The 22092-nt window shown below is 38.3% G+C and overlaps 1 protein-coding gene across 1 annotated transcript in view; it reads left to right on the forward strand.

Annotated features, from left to right (window-relative positions):
- xpr1a (xenotropic and polytropic retrovirus receptor 1a) overlaps positions 1-22092 on the forward strand; it is a 215797-nt gene that overhangs the window by 17234 nt on the left and 176471 nt on the right. Inside the window, exon 2 of the mRNA XM_061977801.2 lies at positions 327-378. Coding sequence (XP_061833785.1) covers positions 327-378 — 52 coding nt within the window. The remainder of the gene's footprint in view (positions 1-326; positions 379-22092) is intronic.

Raw genomic sequence — 22092 nt, forward strand, 5'->3', positions numbered from 1 at the left:
GATACCTTCGGTGACAATCTACAATGTAAATAGTCATGACAATAAATAAAACGCATTGAAGGAGAAGGTGTGTCCAAACTTTTGGCATGTACTGTCGATATCATTTCAATATACCAATTTAATGTAATCTTTAGCACTCAGAAAATTAACACATAGGCACTTGAGTTTGCTAAGTGCAGCAAATTATAGCCAATAACTAAGGCAAAACAACAAGTTCAACTGTTATTTACGAGTGCTTTGTACATGCTAGGTAGTTCATTTTGTGCTGTTTGATTCAGTCATTTCCAACAGCTCTGCTCAGTATTTGCATTTCTTTTCCTCATCAGGCATTCAAAGATATGCTGTACGCTGCCCAGGACCAAGCTCCATCTACTGAAGGTAAGAGGACTCCCTGTGTAGTAAACACACCACACACTCACAAATCACAGACACATACTTCTGTACTCTGTGCCCCCTATTCTGGGCCAGTTTGGGGACCCCCCAGAATAACCTCATTACATCAGCTAAAATTAGGATGCAATTACCCACCAATATGCTGACTCATTTACTAAATCATCACTGCTACTTTATTGTCGATGGTGCAGTTGACAAAAAGTGGTTGAAAGTAACGTAAGTATGGCTATGTAGTTGGCATCTTGCACTAGACTGCAAAAACTGCCAAGTTAAGGACGGCTATAATTAATCTTTAGCACAAGACTGCCAGAATGTCAAGCAGTTGTTTTAATTTTAGATGTCAGAGTCAACAACTTTCTTTAGTTTCATATGGTAGACTCTGTGATGTACAACCTGTTCTAATGTTTTCCTGCATGTTTGTGTTTGATTGCTAGCGTCTCCTTGTGTTGAGCTGAGTGGGACGTAAATATGATGTGGTTCAGTCTGCTAAAGGATTTGCATTTGCCAATATGTGTGTATATAATTTATCAGGTTGTCATTATGATATGCATTCAAAAGCCAATATAAGAGCTTAGAACTGGGCGATAAACATCTCAGATTTTCTCACAAAAATTCAATTTACGATATTTTCCCAATACATTTAAAAAAAACAATGAATGCCAATGACAGATAATTCAAAACATGTAATGCTTTTATTTGATCAAAAACTAGTAGTTTGAAATAACTGCAATACACTGAATTAGAGCTGGGCGGTATATTAGAAAGAGAAATATATATATATATTTGAAACAATACCGCCATACCGGTATCTTTTGATGTGCCTGTGTTACGGCCGTTTGCTCTTCTTTGTGCCTGAAGGGCGCAGTACAAGGCATCTCTTTGGCTAAACCCTGCCGCTTGCGTGTTTACGTAGACTTCTCTGACGCAATACGACGTAACACAACACATTTTTCAAAAGAATATGGCGGCTACGGTGCCGACTTCTCGACGCCCGAGTGATGCAATGCTTTGGTCACCGACTGCATTCAGCTATTGGTGAGTGACTACAGCTTTATTTACACAAACACCTATTCGCTTGAGAACTTATATTTCTCCTTGTAGCGACTTTATCACTAATCTCATCTGTTTATGTTGTTCACTTCTGTTAGAGACTTAGCACAGCAGCTAGCGATAGCTCCGCTCTGCTGCTCGGTGCAAATTTACGCTCCTTTAAAAAGTACCGTATTTTTTGGACTATAAAGCGCACTTTTTAAAATCCTTTCATTTTCTCAAAATCCGACAGTGCGCCCTATAACCAACCTGGTGCGCCTAATTTACGGAATAATTCTGGTTGTGCTTACCGACCTCGAAGCAATTTTATTTGGTACATTGTGTAATGATAAGTGAGACCAGTAGATGGTAGTCACACATAAGAGATACGTATAGACTGCAATATGACGCTAGTAAACAACACCAAAACTTTAAATGTTCCATTGAAAATAAAGAACATTACACATGGCGCTCAAAAATCTGTCAAAATGTTTTAGTACGACTTTGAAACCGCACCGCTTGATGACTTGTCGACCCATTACGGCTACCGTAGTCCATACTTGCCAACCCTCCCGAATTTTCCGGGAGACTCCCGAAATTCAGCGCCTCTCCCGAAAACCTCCCGGGACAAATATTCTCCCGAAAATCTCCCGATTTTCAGCCGGAGCTGGAGGCCACGCCCCCTCCAGCTCCATGCGGACCTGAGTGAGGACAGCCTTTTTTCATGACGGGAGGACAACAGGGTGACAAGAACTAAATCATCCAGACTAGAGATAAATTGTATTATTATGTTTATCTTACCTAAAAATAAATATATTAATTAAAAAAATAAAATAAAATACATTTTTACTATATTTTGCTAAAAACATCAAAATTAGTTGTATTTTTATTTGTATTTTTTCGTGACTCCTTATTACATCCAGCCATAGAATTATACATTAAAACAAACATATTTGAAATAATTGATTTTAAATGATCATAATAATTCATTTAAAATGACCATATTTAATTATTAAAATAATTTAATGTTTATCAACAACTTTAGCATTTTATTTATTACATTTTGAAACTCTCAGAAGCCAAGTTATGTTATATTCCTTAATATTTATTTATGCAAGTTTGAAGTATCAATTATCTAAACACAGTTTTGTTTGCATATTTTCAGGATGTATATATATATATATATATATATATATATATATATATATATATATATATATATATATATATATATATATATATATGTATGAAATACTTGACTTTGTGAATTCTAGCTGTCAATATACTCCTCCCCTCTTAACCACACCACGCCCCCAACCCCCACCTCCCGAAATCGGAGGTCTCAAGGTTGGCAAGTATGCCATAGTCAGAAATACAAGAATTACTATGGTGTGTGTATAAGGACCGCAAAATGGCACCCATTGGCAGACATATTATCTGGCGTTTTGTTTCACAATATTATGCAAAGCCAACTTTTCTTACCTTTTGGTACCTTCTGATGTGTATTTGAGATCTGCATAAGTCCTGAAAATTTGCGCACATCCGCCACTGCAGTCCGTGCCGATACCGAAGTCTATAGGCTTCTTCTTTTTCATTATTTTCTTGTTATGGGGCATTCACCCTTTGCTGTTGCCATTTCTAATATAAAGTAGCGTAAAGTTCTAACTTATATCTCGCTATGGAAGCGCTAAAAACTACCAGTGTAGTGGTATTACATTATTCACCCACAAAACTTTAGCTATAATAGAGTTCCGGTCGGACGGGTTTTCACGGGACACATTTCCGGCGTTGTTGCACTAGTGAGCCACGTGAGAAGGTGCCGCTCCGTTATTGATTTAAGTAAAGTCTGAATGTTAGTTAGCTCCATCTTTTGACACTTCTTCCACTCCCGTCCTTGCACGCTACACCGCTACAACAAAGATGACGGAGAAAAGATGCTGTCGAAGGTGAGCCACGCAAATAAGACCGCCCACAAAACGGCGCATCCTGAAGCGACTGTCAGAAAGCGACTTGAATATGATCTGTAAAACATAATCTATGCAACATTTTGACCAAAGAACCACCATTACATGTTATGTAGACCACAAGGAAGTGTTTTCCATTTAGAAAAAAATCATAATATGACCCCTTTAATGCACTGTTTGTATGAAAAAAGACCTGAATAGACCCGCTCATCAGCAGTGCGCTTTATAATCCGGTGCGCCCTATGGTCCAGAAAATACGGTATATGAATTGATGTAGACAAAGTTTAGCTGGTTGACTTTGGCTAAAATGATACAAACGTTTGTAGTTTAAGTTATTTTTCACACAACTTTGTCTGACTTGTTCGCTAGCTCGCAAGTCATAAGCTAACACTCTTATCAAGGTTGAAATGCATCCTCCCTCCAGATGTCCGACATCATGCCTCCCCTTTAAATGCTCGCGTATCACAGAGGTACAGCCATAAAAACAAGGTACGGTTTGCAAAATCAGCAAGGTATTCATGTTTTTAACAAGAATAAGTGGAAATGTTCTCACACTTTACTGGTGATGTTTTTCCGAGTGACAATGCAGACCTGCTTTCGCCCGGAAAAAAACACGAGACAAATATAATTGTCCGAGACAGATTTTATTGTCGACATTTGTTGACAATGTCGACTAATCGTTTCAACCCTTCTTTTTAGCAGGAGTTTATTCGTTTTTTCTTGTTGATTGATTGATTGATTGAGACTTTTATTAGTAGATTGCACAGTGCAGTACATATTCCGTACAATGACCACTAAATGGTAACACCCGAATAAGTTTTTCAACTTGTTTAAGTCGGGGTCCACGTTAATCAATTCATGGTATAAATATATACTATCAGCATAATACAGTCATCACACAAGTTAAACATCAGAGCAGTGACGTGCAGTCACTAGAGGCAGGTGAGGCGGGGCCTCACCTGCCATCGTTGAAAGAAAAAAAATGTAAAAATATTTTTTTTAAATTAAATAGTTATATGTATCCAGTGATTATACTATAAAGTTATTTTCCATTTAACTTCACCCGTTTTAGATTATTTTTATTTAAAATCGCTGAATTTTCACATTTGCCGTTCAAATACTGAGAAGAGACGGTGCGGTGAACAGCAGCCAGTTGAGGCACGTCACTGCGTTGTGCCTCACCATGGATTGCGGACTCGGCTAACTGCTGGCCTGCTGTGCAGTGAGACTGTATTGCTATATGAATTATATTATACATTTCCATAGTTTAGTTAGCTGAGGTATATAATGTACAGTGTATTTTGTTAACAACTGTATGTGTGTAAAGTATGTCTTGTGCTGAGCGATCATAAAACGGCTGCAAAAGACGCACTGGCTGAGGCTCGCGTCCTGCACCCCCGCCGTAGAATGCACGGCAACCCCTGACGGGAGTGTTATATCAACTAAAGCCCACACTTAAACTTTCCACGTGCAAGATTGAATCTATTTAAAAAAGTTATTTCATAAGAAGCCAAAAAGTGCAAAAACAATAATGTTCGTGTTGGAGGAGTTGTGAATGACAGCAGGGCCACAACATTAGGTACACCTGCAGACTGCAGGTGTATCTAATTCACAACTCCTCCAACACGAACATTATTGTTTTTGCACTTTTTGGCTTCTTATTAAATAACTTTTGTAACCTATTTTTATGGGCTTTCCTCTTTGTGATGTTAAGTTCCTGTTATGCGCTGTTATACAGTATATGCCTTGAGCTCTTATTTTGAAGGCGCTAAGAGCGGAAGTGATGACACGTTGGAGTGGAGCGGAAGTTTTTGAAAGAAGGTAAATAAAGTGGTCCTCGTGTAAACTGGAGCCTCCGTGTTTGTTATTTTGTAGTTTCATACAGTATAGGCGACATTTATAAACCCTCGGTTACACTTTTTTAAATAGATTCAATCTTGCACGTGGAAAGTTTAAGTGAGGGCTTTAGTTGATATAACACTCACGTCAGGGGGTGCATTAATCCAGCACAACAGCGGCTCATGGACTTATTTTTATAAGTAAAGGTAAGACCATAATAAGGTTTTTTTCAATTAAATGTGCTTTTTTGTGTGCTACAGTTTGTATGTGTAAAGTTAAAGTTAAGTTAAAGTACCAATGATTGTCACACACACACTAGGTGTAATGAAAATTATCCTCTGCATTTGACCCATCCCCTTGATCACCCCCTGGGAGGTGAGGGGAGCAGTGGGCAGCAGCGGCGCCGCGCCCGGGAATAATTTTTGGTGATTTAATAACCCCCAATTCCAACCCTTGATGCTGAGTGCCAAGCAGGGAAGAATGCTGGTATGAGCTTTTAAACATAACCCGTTAACTGCTGCCAATCAAATGGTGAATAAGATACTCTTTAGGGTTCATATGTTTGTAAATCTGACTGTGATGAAGTCAGTGCCTCACCAGCCATGAACCTCACCGCACGTCACTGCATCAGAGTATATACATTGAATTATTTACATTATTTACAATCCGGGGGATGGGATGTGGAGGGGGTTGGGGCGGGGGGGTTAGGTTTGGTTGATATCAGCACTTCAGTCATCAACAATTATATTATCTGAAAAATGGACATTGAAACAGTGTAGGTCTGAATTTCGTGGGATATGTTCACCTTTAAAGGGTTGCATTCCCCCCACCCAGCTGGGTGCTTCCATTTCAGATGCTTTAATACGTTTGTTGTGCCGCCGCCTTTTTAAACCAACTTTGCAGCATGCAGTCATTTGTTCCACACCTGTTGCCGCAAAACCAAACCACTGACAACGCTATTCTTTTCTTTGGCACCGCCAGCTTCATTACATTACGATAGCCCTACAGATAAATATGCATGAAAACAAACCTACAGACATCACGCACGGGAAGGTTTAGTTAGTATAAATAGTTTTTTGTAAAACTTACAACATTTCTTGGAGTGATGAATGAAGAATTCACACGGGTAGAAACGCTATGGATGACTTCAAGACGGAACAACTTCCAGTTTAAAGCACTAAACAGAAGGAAATACTGTAGACAAAGGGTGTCAAACTCGTCTTCATTTAGGGCTGATCTCTGTGGACTGCTTAATTGTATTGTAAAAGTTCATGTATAATCGCCTCATGATATTAATACACAATTATCTATGCATTTGATTTTTTTTTTACATACAAATTAATAAAACGTCTCACTCTCAATTGCTTAGACATGTTGTGCAATGTGTGTATGAATCTTCCTAAGGAAATAAGGGGGAGGGCGGAAGCTATCAAATCTCCTGGGGGCGAAAAATATGCTGCAGCAAGAAGTGAAAAACATCTATTGACACATAATTTATCAATATGTTTTATATTGTGGTTGCAGTTTTAGATGGAACTGTGCTACATTGTAGTGAAAGGTGTGTATATTATTTGGGTATATATAATATTTACTTATTGTAGCCAAATGCAAAGGAAAAAAACATGTCTTGTTCTGTGATGTCAGAGACTGATTGGTACACTGAACGCTGAAAGAATGATGGATGACTTCCTATCTCAGGTTGGGGCGGCGATCATGGGCCATCGCTTTACCTCTTTCCGCTTGTCACAAGATGAGTGTGTGTGTGTGTTTGTGTGTGGGCTTTATAAACAAAGACAGTATCAATCATTTAGCAGTATAGCACCCATCATGCAGTGTTATTATATATATGAGTTTTAATCTTACCACGAGTTATTGTAAATAGACATGCAGTGTAATGAAAACAGCTGCAAAATCCGCCAGTGTGGTTAATGACTTGAACCATTTCTCTGTGGCGCAGATATTGTACCTAGAGCTGCTGCTATTTATTAATTTTGTAATCAAGTAATCTATCAATCAATTTTTTTGATTAATCAGATAATTGGAAAAACATACTTTGTGGCTAGGGGCGTTGTGGGGGCGTGGCCAGGGCAGACTCAATATGCTATTATCTAGGGCTGCAACTAACAACTAATTTGATAATCGATTAATCTGTTGATTATTACTTCGATTAATCGATTAATAATCGGATAAAAGAGACAAACTACATTTCTATCCTTTCCAGTATTTTATTGAAGAAAAAAAACAGCATACTGGCACCATACTGGCACCATACTTATTTTGATTATTGTTTCTCAGCTGTTTGTAAATGTTGCAGTTTATAAATAAAGGTTTATAAAAAAAAAAGTAAAAAAAAAAGAAAGTAGCCTCTGCGCATGCTCATAGCATAGATCCAACGAATCGATGACTTAATTAATCGCCAACTATTTTTATAATCAATTTTAATCGATTAGTTGTTGCAGCCCTACTATTATCATATAATTTGCATATTCGTTGATGATGCATATATTTTCTTTAGAATCTTTGTTATTAGTAATTAGTATAAACATATATATTTGTGTTTATTTTTACTTGAAAACAAATTAAAGTACCATAATATATTGTAGCCCCCAGGAGAAATCAGACAAGTCCGATGCTATTTTTAACTTTAATTACCAAACTTATTATAACAAACGGCACAATTCCAACGGGGTTTGCCTCCCCGTGCAAACACTTTCGTCTCGTTAGTCCGCGCTTCCTCGGACAAACAACAACACTTCCTCATTCTGCGGCAATCATCTTTCAGGCACCGACGGTGGGTTTGCAAACATGGGAAAAACCAACATCAAATCCAAACCACACGGACATAAAAAACATTAACATTAGCTGATCGTTATAGTATGAATTCACATATGTATACTGTGTGTGTGTGTGTATATATATATATATATATATATATATATATATATATATATATATATATATATATATATATATATATATATATATATATATATATATATATATGTATATATATGTATATGTATATGTATATGTATATGTATATGTATATATATATATAAACATATATGTATATATATATATGTATATGTATATATATATATATATATATATATATATATATATATATATATACATATATATATATAGCTTATTATTTGCGCACTTTTGACAAGTGATGTACTGAAAACTTTACCACCGAAAAAAGACTTTGATCACCGAAAACTGCTCTACCTAAACCGGATGTAAACAAAACGCACGCCATTGTGACTGTCTGGAGCGTTGTCAGCATTTCTGCAATGTGGACGTGATTTATATGTGTATTGCAGATATACACACGGACAGCCATCTACAAAATGTGCAAATATTAAAAGGACAGTGGCGGCTTTTAAGAAGATAAAGTCTAACTAGAGCAACAGCGCAAAGCAAGTGTGATTTCATGCTCGCACGAAACACGAGTACATTCTATAATAACACCAGAAGAAAATGCTCGATTTGTTGCTCGTTGTTTTTAATTTTAAAAAGTCGTTAAAAGTCTGTAAACACTTGAAAAAAATCTCAACAAAGTACATTGTAATTGAAAATATGGCAAAACAATTAAAACAATTTTAATACTAATTTCTAATAACAGATTTGTTCTAAATGCATGCATTCATATTTTGAGCCTCTTTAAAGAAAATCATATCATCATAGCAAATTATGCAAATTACTCAATGACATCATGGTGACCATGCCCATAAGCACCCCCCCACCGGCACAGGTATCTTGGCAGTTGAGGGGAAACCCTGAATATGCGTATATATATATATATATATATATATATATATATATATATATATATATATATATATATAGTACAAACCCTGTTTCCATATGAGTTGGGAAATTGTGTTAGATGTAAATATAAACGGAATACAATGATTTGCAAATCCTTTTTAACCCATATTCAATTGCATGCACTACAAAGACAAGATATTTGATGTTCAAACTCATAAACTTTATTTTATTTTTTTGCAAATAATAATTAACTTAGAATTTCATGGCTGTAACATGTGCCAAAGTAGTTGGGAAAGGGCATGTTCACCACTGTGTTACATGGCCTTTCCTTTTAACAACACTCAGTAAACGTTTGGGAACTGAGGAGACACATTTTTTAAGCTTCTCAGGTGGAATTCTTTCCCATTCTTGCTTGATGTAGACCTTAAGTTGTTCAACAGTCCGGGGTCTCCGTTGTGGTATTTTAGGCTTCATAATGCGCCACACATTTTCAATGGGAGACAGGTCTGGACTACAGGCAGGCCAGTCTAGTACCCGCACTCTTTTACTATGAAGCCACGTTGATGTAACGCGTGGCTTGGCATTGTCTTACTGAAATAAGCAGGGGCATCCATGGTAACGTTGCTTGGATGGCAACATATGTTGCTCCAAAACCTGTATGTACCTTTCAGCATTAATGGTGCCTTCACAGATGTGTAAGTTACCCATGTCTTGGGCACTAATACACCCTCATACCATCACAAATGCTGGCTTTTCAACTTTGCGCCTATAACAATCCGGATGGTTCTTTTCCTCTTTGGTCCAGAGGACACAACGTCCACAGTTTCCAAAAACAATTTGAAATGTGGACTCGTCAGACCACAGAACACTTTTCCACTTTGTATCAGTCCATCTTAGATGAGCTCAGGCCCAGCGAAGCCGGCGGCGTTTCTGGGTGTTGTTGATAAACGGTTTTTGCCTTGCATAGGAGAGTTTTAACTTGCACTTACAGATGTAGCGACCAACTGTAGTTACTGACAGTGGGTTTCTGAAGTGTTCCTGAGCCCATGTGGTGACATCCTTTACACACTGATGTCGCTTGTTGATGCAGTACAGCCTGAGGGATCGAAGGTCACGGGCTTAGCTGCTTACGTGCAGTGATTTCTCCAGATTCTCTGAACCCTTTGATGATATTACGGACCGTAGATGGTGAAATCCCTAAATTCCTTGCAATAGCTGGTTGAGAAAGGTTTTTCTTAAACTGTTCAACAATTTGCTCACGCATTTGTTGACAAAGTGGTGACCCTTGCCCCATCCTTGTTTGTGATTGACTGAGCATTTCATGGAATCTACTTTTATACCCAATCATATATATATATGTATATATAATTAAGGTGGTGGGAGTTGGCGTCGCCCGGGATAGGCGGCCGGACGGGGAACAGATATATAAAACAATGGTGTGTTTTATTATGTGCAATTGAATAGTTGAGTTTAAACAGTCAGGGGTTGGTCCACATCTGATTTTTTTTTAGGAAATGAACAATTTTTGTCATAGGCTGTAATAGAATTAAAATGGCAGTTTTAGAGTCAAACGGTATAGGCTAAGTTTTCAGTGGCATTTTAATAGTGTTGAATGTTATACAGATTTAAAAAGAAGTTACCCACCTTTTTAAAAACATACAAAGAATAAAGTTGTTTTAAAAGCATGTGTTGCAGATTCTTCAGATAGCTCCCTTTTGTTTTGTAACAAGCGAGTGTATGGGATCCTCAGTTCTTACTAATGTCAGACCTTCTGGTATTTACACCCAATGATGGGTCTTACTTTTTCACATGGCTGTTTATGACATACACAAAAGTGAGTACACCCTGACTTTTTTTTAACTTGATCTTTTAATGGGACAATACAGAAGATATGACACTGATTTAATGCAAAGTGTACAACCAGGCAACCACCGCTGGCAACAAAAGTGAGTACAGTACGCCCCTAAGTGAAAATGTAAAATTGGATTGGACAAATTTGTAATTATACAGCCTTGGGAGCGTTTGACTTACTAACTAACACTGTATTGTTATCATCAAGGTTTTAATTTTTTAATTTTCCTTTTAACAGATTACATAAAACCATTTCAGGTAATTTAAGGGTTTTGTTTGCAATACCGTATTTTCCGGACCATAGTGATTATAAGGCGCACCACCGATGAGCGGGTCTAGTCAGGTTTTTTTTCATACACAAGGCGCACCAAATTATAGGGCGCATTAAAGGGGTCATATTATTATTATTTTTTTTCTAAATGTAAAACACTTCCTTGTGGTCTACATAACATGTAATGGTGGTTCTTTGGTCAAAATGTTGCATAGATTATGTTTTACAGATAATCTTCAAGTCGCTTTCTGACAGTCGCTTCAGGATGCGCCGTTTTGTGGGCGGTCTTATTTACGTGGCTCACCTTCGACAGCGTCTTCTCATCCGTGGATCACTAGTGCAACAACGCCGAACATGTGTCCCGTAAAAAAGCGTCCGACCGGAACTCTCTAATTACTAAAGTTCCATGGCTGAACTATCTAAACCCACTACATCTGTCAGGCTTGGACGGAGGAAGGGACTCAGATGCAGAGAGGTGATTCCAAATAAAGCTTTTATTTTGAAATACTCTTTAAGCCTCCAGAGCCGAGTAAATTCAATTACTATGAAATACAAAAATACTATCGACAAAATGTTCCAAAAGGGAAAAACCGAAAATCACTCCAAAAAAGGAGGAATACAAAAATAAGGACGATATAATTAGCACCGTATCTGTTATCAAAAAACTTTAACAAAAAACGCTCCAAACAGGAGGAAGAAAATAAAGACTATAAAACTTAACTACTCTAATCAATGTAAACAAAAAATCACTCAACAAACTTTGAGGAAAAAATCTTTAAGGAAAAATAATAACTCACCACTGCGGTAGAAAAAGGTAGGATAACAAAAGTCGCTCTGAGGGAGGAAAAAAGTTAATTCAAAATTACAGCGTGGGATATTCTGGGAGCAAGGACGTAGACGTGAGACAAGGCAATGCATGGACATGAACAGGCACATGGAACGCAAGACAGGCACGAAAGCTCGAGACAATCTGGCACAGAACAAGGGGAGGCTTGGGCTTATAAAGAACATGAGGGTAATGGGAAACAGGTGGAAACAATCAAGGGTCAGGAATGACGTCAGACTGGTGACACAAGAGGAAGGACCCGTGATCTGAAACAAGAGGAGTTGCTTTTCAAAATAAAACATGTAAATCACAAGACAGAAAAAAACCAAGACAAGACTTCCCTCACCGCGGTGTAACAACATCGGTAATTTTTAGTACTTCCATAGCGAGATACAAGTTAGAACTTTACGCTACTTCATATTAGAAATGGCAACAGCGGAGGATGAATGCCCCATGACAAGAAGATAGAGAAAATAAAGACGGACATGTGAACATTTTCAGGACTTATGCAGATCCTAAATACACATCAGCAGGTACCAGAAGGTAAGAAAAGTTGGTTTTGCATAATATTGTAAAACAAAACGGCTCACTAGTGCAATGTCCCGTGAAAAAACGTTCGACCGGAACTCTCTAATAACTAAAGTTGCTTGGGTGAATAATATAAACTCACTACACCGGTATGTTTTAGCGTTTTCATGGCGAGTTTACTGACAAGTTTTCTGATAAGTAAGAACTTTACATTGCTTTATATTAGAAATGGCGAAAGTGGAGGTTAAATGTACCGTAACAAGAAGTCGGCAGGGACTTCAAAGGCAAATTTTCAGGACTTATGTAGATCCTAAATACAGATCAGAAGGTACTAGAAGGTAAGAAACATTGGTTTTGCATAATATTGCGAAACACAACGCCAGATAATATGTCTTACCTTATACACACACCATAATAATACTCGTATGTTGACAATTCATCAAGTGGTGTGGCTTCATAGCCTACCAAAGTCGTACTAAAACATTTTGGCAGATTTTTGAGCGCCGTGTGTAATGTTCTATATTTTCAATGGAACATTTAAAGTTTTGATGTTGTTTATAAGCGTCAACCTGCAGTCTACACATATCTCTTATGTGTGACTACCATCTACTGGTCACACTGATCATTACACCATGTACCAAATAAAATAGCTTCGAGGTCGGTATCCACAACCAGAATGATTCCGTACATTAGGCGCACCGGGTTATAAGGCACACTGTCCATTTTTGAGAACATTAAAGGCTTTTAAGTGCACCTTATAGCCCGAAAAATGCAGTATGTTTGCCCTAAAGTCTGTTTGTGCATGGCAAAGAGCACATACATTTTGATCACATACTGATGAATGTGCAGTAATTAAGAAAGCTTGTTGGAAACTGACACAGACAAACACATGCACATTATAACGCCTCCAATGCTCCATTTGACCCTCACCCTCTCATTGAGATCATTTAGTCCTCGTCCCCCTCCATCTCTTTTATTGGTTCTAGTGCCATTGTAATCAAAGTACAGCTGTCCCACATGTTCTGTGGCGAGCCACATGAAGGCCGGAGCAGCTGGTTGGAGCTCTAGTTCCTTCTGCGTGAGTTATGCCTCAGTTTAATTCAATTAGCCTAGCCGGCTATTACCGAGCTGACAAGAATGGCTCGGGTATAATTAAAACCTAGCTTTCATTGGAATCTTGCTCCACATCCCATAAATTCCTCTATTTATGGATAATTTTCTAATCTTTTAAGTCACTGCCTGACTTATTCAATCCATTGTGATGTGTGACGATGTGCTGAAGACCTGCCGCACACAAGCTGTCTGTTAAAGAGATGGCACTCCGTCTCATGAATGGAACGTTCTTGAGTGTCAGAGAGCGAATGGATCAGGCCAAGCGCAAACTCAACAGTAGCGAAAGTGGGAAGTTAAAATAAGAATCATAAACCTCTCTGTCTTTTCACTGCTCTCCTGTGGCTCCTCTGTCAGCGATATTCCTTCAGGGCTTTTCATGGTTTATGCAGCCCAATCAATAATGCTATAAAAGAGCGGAGCCATGGGTAAAAATAGGTTGCTCATATTGCTTTGTGTGTGTGGCTATAATTTTTCGTCATTATTTGGTGTACATTTTTTTAATATACTGTATAATATTGTATTTACTGAAAATGTATGTCTTTGTCTTGCATCAATTGTACAATGTGGATACAAAAGAAAATATAGAATTACTGTATTTTTCGGACTATATGTCGCAGTTTTTTTCATAGTTTGGCCGGGCTCCAGTGCGACTTATATATGTTTTTTCCTTCTTTATTATGTATTTTCGGCCGGTGCGACTTATACTCCGAAAAATACGGTAATCCTGCAGCTGTGTCTCTCTCCTCTTTAATGTTTAGAAGAGTGTTTGTGATGATTTTGTGAGGTCACATTTTGCACAAACCGTATTCCAAAGTTGTTTTGATGGGGTTGAGATCATTGGGCCCCATTCAGCAACCGTTCTTAAGAACAAATTTTGTTCTTAGGCCCACTGACAAAGTTTTTAAGGAGATTTTTGTATTCACCAATGTTTTCTTAGCTGGGATTTGTTTGTAGGTAAGAACAAAATCTACTAGTGCTCCAGAGCACTTTTAGTAGGGCTGGGCGATATATCGATATACTCGATATAACCCGGGTTTGTCTCTGTGCGATATAGAAAATTACTATATCGTGATATTCGAGTACCGGTATACGTTCTCATGCAGTTGCTTTTAGCTGCGGGCATTACACTACAGCAGTGGTTCTTAACCTTGTTGGAGGTACAGAACCCCACCAGTTTCATATGCGCATTCACCGAACCCTTCTTTAGTGAAAAATAAAATGTTTTTTTTTTTTCAAATTCAAGACAAAGTTATATGTTTTTGGTAACACCTTAGTATGGGGAACATATTCTAAGTAACAAAGACTTAATTTAGAGTTACCGTATTTGGTTAGGGTTAGGGTTAGAGGGTTAGGGCCAGGGTTAGAGGATTAGGGTTATAATGAGGCCATGCTGAATAAGGCATTAATAAGTACTTAATAATGACTAGTTAAGAGCCAATATGTTACTAATTTGCATGTTGATAAGCAACTAATTAATGGTGAATATGTTCCCCATACTAGTGAAGTGTGAAGTGAATTACATTTATATAGCGCTTTTTCTCAAGTGACTCAAAGCGCTTTACATAGTGAAACCCAATATCTAAGTTACAGTTAAACCAGTGTGGGTGGCACTGGGAGCAGGTGGGTAAAGTGTCTTGCCCGAGGACACAACGGCAGTGACTAGGATGGCGGAAGCGGGGATCGAACCTGCAACCCTCAAGTTGCTGGCACGGCCGCTCTACCAACCGAGCTATACCGCCCCTAAAGTGTTATCATGTTTTTTTACTGGTGCATAAAATGAACCGTGCATGAACATCACCTTGTTCAAACAACAAAACCAACACAGTGCATAAACTCACAACAAATGACACACCTGCAAAAAAGTCAGCTGTTGCCGTATCCGTAATATGCCGATAGGGAGAAGTTTGTATTTACACGATGAGTCGGGTGTGTTTTGACCTCCGCCGAACCCCTGAGGCCGACTCACCGAACCCCTAGGGTTCGATCGAACCCAGGTTAAGAACAACTGCAGTACAGGCTCTTCCCACTCTTTCTTGTCTGTCCTTCTCACAGACAGCAAGCGCACCTTCTTACACACGTCACATACTGTCACGTCATACGTCAGATACGTATAGGCCCTCGCGGAGCAGAGAGGTAGCGGCATGGCTAAAGTTAGCTGTGGTGCTAGTGGTAATACGAGAGAAAGAAGTTGCGAATCTGGTAACTAATGAAGGAAGAATTAATTCCCAAGAAAAACAGCACGGTGTCCATCGTCTGGCGGTGGTTTGGCTTCAAGTGGGAATATGTCAAACAGACAATCGTAATTTGTCAAGTGTGGGGAAAAAGCATTGCTACAAAAAGTAGCATTACTGCTAATATGTAGCATCATTTGAAAAGTCACCTGCTAGAGAATAAAGAGTGCTTGAAACTCCGCATGTCAACATCTTCGATCGGTGCCACACCATCAAAATGCAGAGGCAAACATTTCCACATCAACACTGTATGAAAAAAATAGTCAACAACAAATGGAGATAACGTCCGCAGGAACCTACCACATAGCGAAGGACGTAAACAATTTGATTTTCTATTATGCAGCTCATTTTTATTTGACACTTATTGAAATATCTTGTGTGACATCATGCACAAAAGGGCACTTTATTTATTTTAAACTATTGTAGTGGCGTTCTGTACAAAAAGTGCACTTTAATTTAGTATTGTTATATGTCATCTTAGTGACATCATGCACAAAAGTGCACTAATAGCTTGTTTTAAAATGACTCTGACAATTTTGCACGTTCTGTTTTGGAAATGACATGAATATTTGTGCCACTGCTTAATAACTGTTTAATAAATACAGTTTGGTCAATTGACTTAGTTGTGATTTCCCTCTCTGCATGAAAGTTTAAAATGAGCATATATTAATGCAGTATGAAGAAGAATGTTTTAATGTAGACACATAAGATCATCATACTGCTGTGATTATATGTATCAAGTGTTCATTCAAGGCAAAGGCAAAATATCGAGATATATATCGTGTATAGCGATATGGCCTAAAAATATCGAGATATTTAAAAAATGCCATATCGCCCAGCCCTAACTCTTAGGGTGGCCTATTTGTTTTTAAGTTCCCTACTTCTATTGTCTAATGTTGAATTAATATCATAGATAGATACAGATATATATAGATTGATAGATAGATAAATAGAGATAGAAATAGACATAGACATATATATATAGAGAGAGAGAGAGAGAGAGAGAGAGAGAGAGAGAGAGAGAGAGAGAGAGAGAGAGAGAGAGAGAGAGAGAGAGAGAGAGAGAGAGAGAGAGAGAGAGAGAGAGAGAGAGAGAGAGAGAGAGAGAGAGAGAGAGAGAGAGAGAGAGAGAGAGAGAGAGAGAGAGAGAGAGAGAGAGAGGAGAGAGAGAGAGAGAGAGAGAGAGAGAGAGAGAGAGAGAGAGAGAGAGAGAGAGAGAGAGAGCAATATATAGACATTTCAAAATACCCACGCACGCACACAATGACAATTTTTCCGGCTTTTCCGCCGGAATTGTGCCCTTATATGGGGAGTTAAGGGCGTTTACCTATGCAAATTACAGAATTAAGGGCGTTTACATATGCATATTGGGGAATTAAGGGCGTGTTTATATGCAAATTATGATAGACATGCACGCGCTAACCATTTGGCATTCAGCAACTTGAGAAGAGCAAGTGGTAACAATTTGGGCGTTTAAGAACACGTCATGAGTTTGAATGGACTCCTCTTAGGAAATCACTTAGGAAGAAAGATAAGAGAAAAAGTTAGGAATTTATTGCTGAATGGGGCCCAGTGCTCTGAGGTTTTTTCCACACCAAACTAACTCATCTAAGCATACCTTAATGTACAGGAAAATTACCTTCGTGTAACTGTTGTCATAGTTAGAGGCACAGAATTGACCAAAATGTGAGTATTTTTCAGTATCGTGGCCACTTGTTGCTCAGCCTCAGGCAGCTTTATTAATTGGATTAAAAGTGTCAAGGTGACTAAAGGGTGTTATTTCCTGTCTCGAAGGCTCTCATAATGTTGAAAAATGTTTTAGAAGGTCGTAAACAGTTTTATGCTCTAGCTATATGAAAACATTTGATTTATATTGAGTAATTCGTGCGTCCAGGAAACCCACAATGCGTCTACTTGGCCACATTTGGACAGATGTATGCGTCTGGATAAAACACTCATTTCAGTTGTTTACCATGTAAGCCCAAATCAAAACTGCTCATAAGAGAAATGCTGCCAAAAATGTATGCAGAAGTGATGAAGATCATAAAGTGATGAAGATCATAGCCGCACAATTAAGTAAAGTCACATACTTGGTGCTGACCAGAACCGTACATATGTGACAGTCCATTACATCGTGGACTGGGAATTAAAAAGTGCCTGCTTGCAAATGTATTTTTTTATCTGAGTTTGATACATGTTGTATTATTTGCACAATTCCAGTGAATCTCGCTCAAAAATGTATATCTTTATATGTATACTGTCACGGGAAAATATATAGAGATATTTATCGAATATCGAGTTTAAGTAAAAATATATCGAGATATACTTTTTCGTCCATATCACCCAGCCCGAGCAATATCCTAGGAATGACTGTATAGCTAACTTTTGAAGATGAATTTACTTTGGTAAATACATCCCCATTACATTATAATTACAGTTACAATCATTACAAATGAGCAGATTATATCTGCAATAATGTATAATAAAATATTTAAATGTAAGTGTTTTCCACTGTTCTTTCACCATCCAGACGTGTCATTTCGTCTTCTGGAGTTGACCAAATTGACAAGCAGCTACGTAGGCTGATTATTTTTCTCTAGGTGTATATGATAAAACAACAGCTTTTACTGTTGTAGGATGAGTTACCTCTGGAGGCTCATTTTGCACTCATGTTTTGGAAAATAATCTGGAATTGTCTTGGTTAAAGCGTTTTTGTTTTGCACTTGACTTAGACAACACAGTTTCTTCCTAATTGTGTTTACATTGAAGTTAATGCACTGTATTGACAGTATGTGCTTAAACACTTTTTTGAATTTTTAAATTCAGTGATACAAACCTAGCCGATAACTGCACTAAAACAAATACAACTCAACGACTATTAATATTACAACTATGCTACAATTTTTTTTTTTTTATCCAATAGTGTTTCTCCAATATTGTGTTGTATCCAAGAACGTACAGACAATGTTGCATGCTTGATCTTGGACTATTACTGTATGCTAAAACTTTATTTGGCTTCATTGTGGGTTATTTTGCAAATATATTTAAAGGAAAAAAAAAACAAAAACAGAAGCTGAGTTATCTGTGTGTGTTTAATCGTAGTAAAACCTAGACAGTGCATGAAAAATGAAAACTGAAACATATTTATGGTGAAAATCGAGGTACCATTGTACATGTTGGTAAAGGCAGACAGCGGTTGCCAGGGTTTCCCCTTAATATAACAGAATGTGGCGCTCCGCCATGGCAAAATTGAAGCCACTACTGCTTAAAAATAAGTTGTTTTTTTTTAATGTGAAAACAAATTAAAGTAATATAATGTATTGTCGCTTCCAGAAGATGTCAAAAGCCTGACGCTATTTTTAACTTTTATCGCCAATCTTATGCTTACATTACATTACCTCCCTTGCACACACTTTTGTCTCCGTACCTCCACAGAGAAACAACAACACTTCCTCATTCACCGCCATTTCCCTGTAAGGCACGGACATGGGAACAATGAACATAAAAAAAACCCCACATGAACATAAAACATTACCACCAGCAGATCATTACAGTTTGGATATATATACTGAACAAAAATACAAACGCAATACTTTTGTTTTCCCTCCCATTTTTCATGAGTCAAACTCAAAGATCTAAAACTTTTACTATATACAGAAAAGACCTATTCCTCTCAAATATTGTTCACAGATTTGTCTAAATCTGTGTTAGTGAGCATTTCTTCTTCGCCAAGTTAATCCATCCCACTTTACAGGTGTGGTATATCAAGATGCACATTAAACCACATGATTATTGCATAGGTGTGCCTTAGGCTGCCCACAATAAAAAGCCAGTCGGGATTGTGCAGTTTTGCTTTTTTGGGGATCTGGGGCGGTCAGAAAAGTAGTCAGTATCTGGTGTGACCGCCATTTTCCTCACGCAGTGCAACACATCTCACAGTTAATGCAGAAATTATTTGGTTATACAAACCAATTATTGCAGCAGCTGTCCGGGTGGCTCGTCTCAGACGATCATGGAGGTGCACTTGCCGGATGTGGAGGTCCTGGGCTGGTGTGGTTACACATGGCCTGCAGTTGTGAAGCCGGATGGATGTACTGCCAAAGTCTCTGAAACGGCTTATGGTAGAGAAATTAAAATGTAATTCATGGGCAACAGCTTTGGTGGTCATTTCTGCAGTCAGCATGCCAATTGCACGCTCCCTCAAAACTTGCGATTGTGCTGTGTGATAAAACTGCACATTTCAGAGTGGCCTAATATTGTGGGTAGCCTAAGGCACACATGTGCAATAATCATGCTGTTTAATCAGCATCTTGATACGCCACACCTCTGAGGTGGGATGGATTTTCTTGGCAAAGAAGAAATGCTCACTAACATGGATATAGGCTGATTTGTAAACAATATTTGAGAGGAATAGGTATTTTGTGTATATGGTAAACGTTTTAGATCTTTGAGTTCAACTCATGAAAAATGGGAGCAAAAACAAGTGTTGTGTTTATATTTTTGTTCAGTATATATATATATATATATATATATATATATATATATATATGGTCGCCTATTATTTGCACACTATTGACTAGTCATGCACCAAATATTAGGCTGCCAAAAAAAGACTTTGATCTCCGAAAACAACACTGCTGAAACTGGATCGTGGGATGACGTAAACAAGACACATGCGATTGTCTCGTGCACAGGCAGCCAATATGAGATCGGATATAGACATACTTTTTATATCCCAGATATACCCTTGTACAGTGATCTACAAAGTATGCAAATATTAAGAGGTGACGGTTGTAAGGAGGGAAAGTCCAACTGGAGCAGCAGCGCGAAGCAAGTGTGACGTCATGCTCGCTGCAGCTAACATTTTGTCACACTATCAAGGCACAGAAGTCGTCGTTAATAAAGAGAAAGTCACTAAAAGTCTCTTGAAAAAAGTACATTGTACAATAAGCAGCAACAATTAAATATAGAGCAAAACGATATAATATAAAAAACAATGTTTAATACTAATTTATAATAACATATATTTGTTTTTATATGTATGTATATATGTTTTGAGCCTATTTAAGGAAAATCATATCATCATGGCAAATTATGCAAATTATATGATGATGTCTACAGGAAACCCGGAAGAGACATATGGACATTCAGGCCGACAGACAGGACTGTTGTGGGGCAGCCAGGGTCACACAGTAGCTTGCATTATTGATGGGATGCACACTTGCTTAGTGTTTGCTTTGGTATATTTCTCTTTAAAGTTAAAGTTAAAGTACCAATGATTGTCACACATACACTAGGTGTGGCGAGATCATTCTCTGCATTTGACCCATCACCCTTGATCACCCCCTGGGAGGTGAGGGGAGCAGTGGGCAGCAGCGGTGGCCGCGCCCGGGAATCATTTTGGTGATTTAACCCCCAATTCCAACCCTTGATGCTGAGTGCCAAGCAGGGAGGTAATGGGTCCCATTTTTATAGTCTTTGGTATGACTCGGCCGGGGTTTGAACTCACAACCTACCGATCTCAGGGCGGACACTCTAACCACTAGGCCACTGAGTAGGTAGCACCTAAGTGCCATTAGACCAGAGGTTTTCAACATTTTTGAAGGACCCCCAAAGAGATGGAGCAATGGTCTGGAGCAAGGACCCTTTATTTACTACTATTTATTGTATAAAACTGTGTTTTGAATAAAACTGGTCCGAAAGGTACCTTGTCAACCTGTGGTGTCTGAAGCCTGGTGTATACTCTCTGTATACCGTCGTCCCCTCTCCCCCTGCGTAGCCTCCCGAGTAGCCTACATGCACCTCCCAAAAATCCTAGGTTCGCGTCGGACCATACAGATTAACACCAGCTAGTCGTTCACTTACAATAGTTATTTAACAGTTTTGTTTATTTACAATTACATGTTAGCTCTCTCTCGTCCCGTGTCCCGAATGGCCAAATAGGTATTTTCCTCTGGTTTGTAGTACAACGTCCATTAAAGGCCTACTGAAACCCACAACTACCGACCACGCAGTCTGATAGTTTATACATCAATGATGATATCTTAACATTGCAACACATGCCTATACGGGGTAGCTTACTAAAGTGCAATTTTAAATTTTGCGCGAAATATCCTGCTGAAAACGTCTCGGTATGATGACGTATGCGCGTGATGTCACGGATTGTAGAGGACATTTTGGGACAGCATGGTGGCCAACTATTAAGTCTTCTGTTGTCATTGAAAAATTCCACAGTATTCTGGACATCTGTGTTGGTGAATCTTTTGCAATTTG

The sequence above is a fragment of the Nerophis lumbriciformis genome, linkage group LG18 (genome assembly GCF_033978685.3).
Source record: "Nerophis lumbriciformis linkage group LG18, RoL_Nlum_v2.1, whole genome shotgun sequence".
NCBI classification, from domain to species: domain Eukaryota; kingdom Metazoa; phylum Chordata; class Actinopteri; order Syngnathiformes; family Syngnathidae; genus Nerophis; species Nerophis lumbriciformis.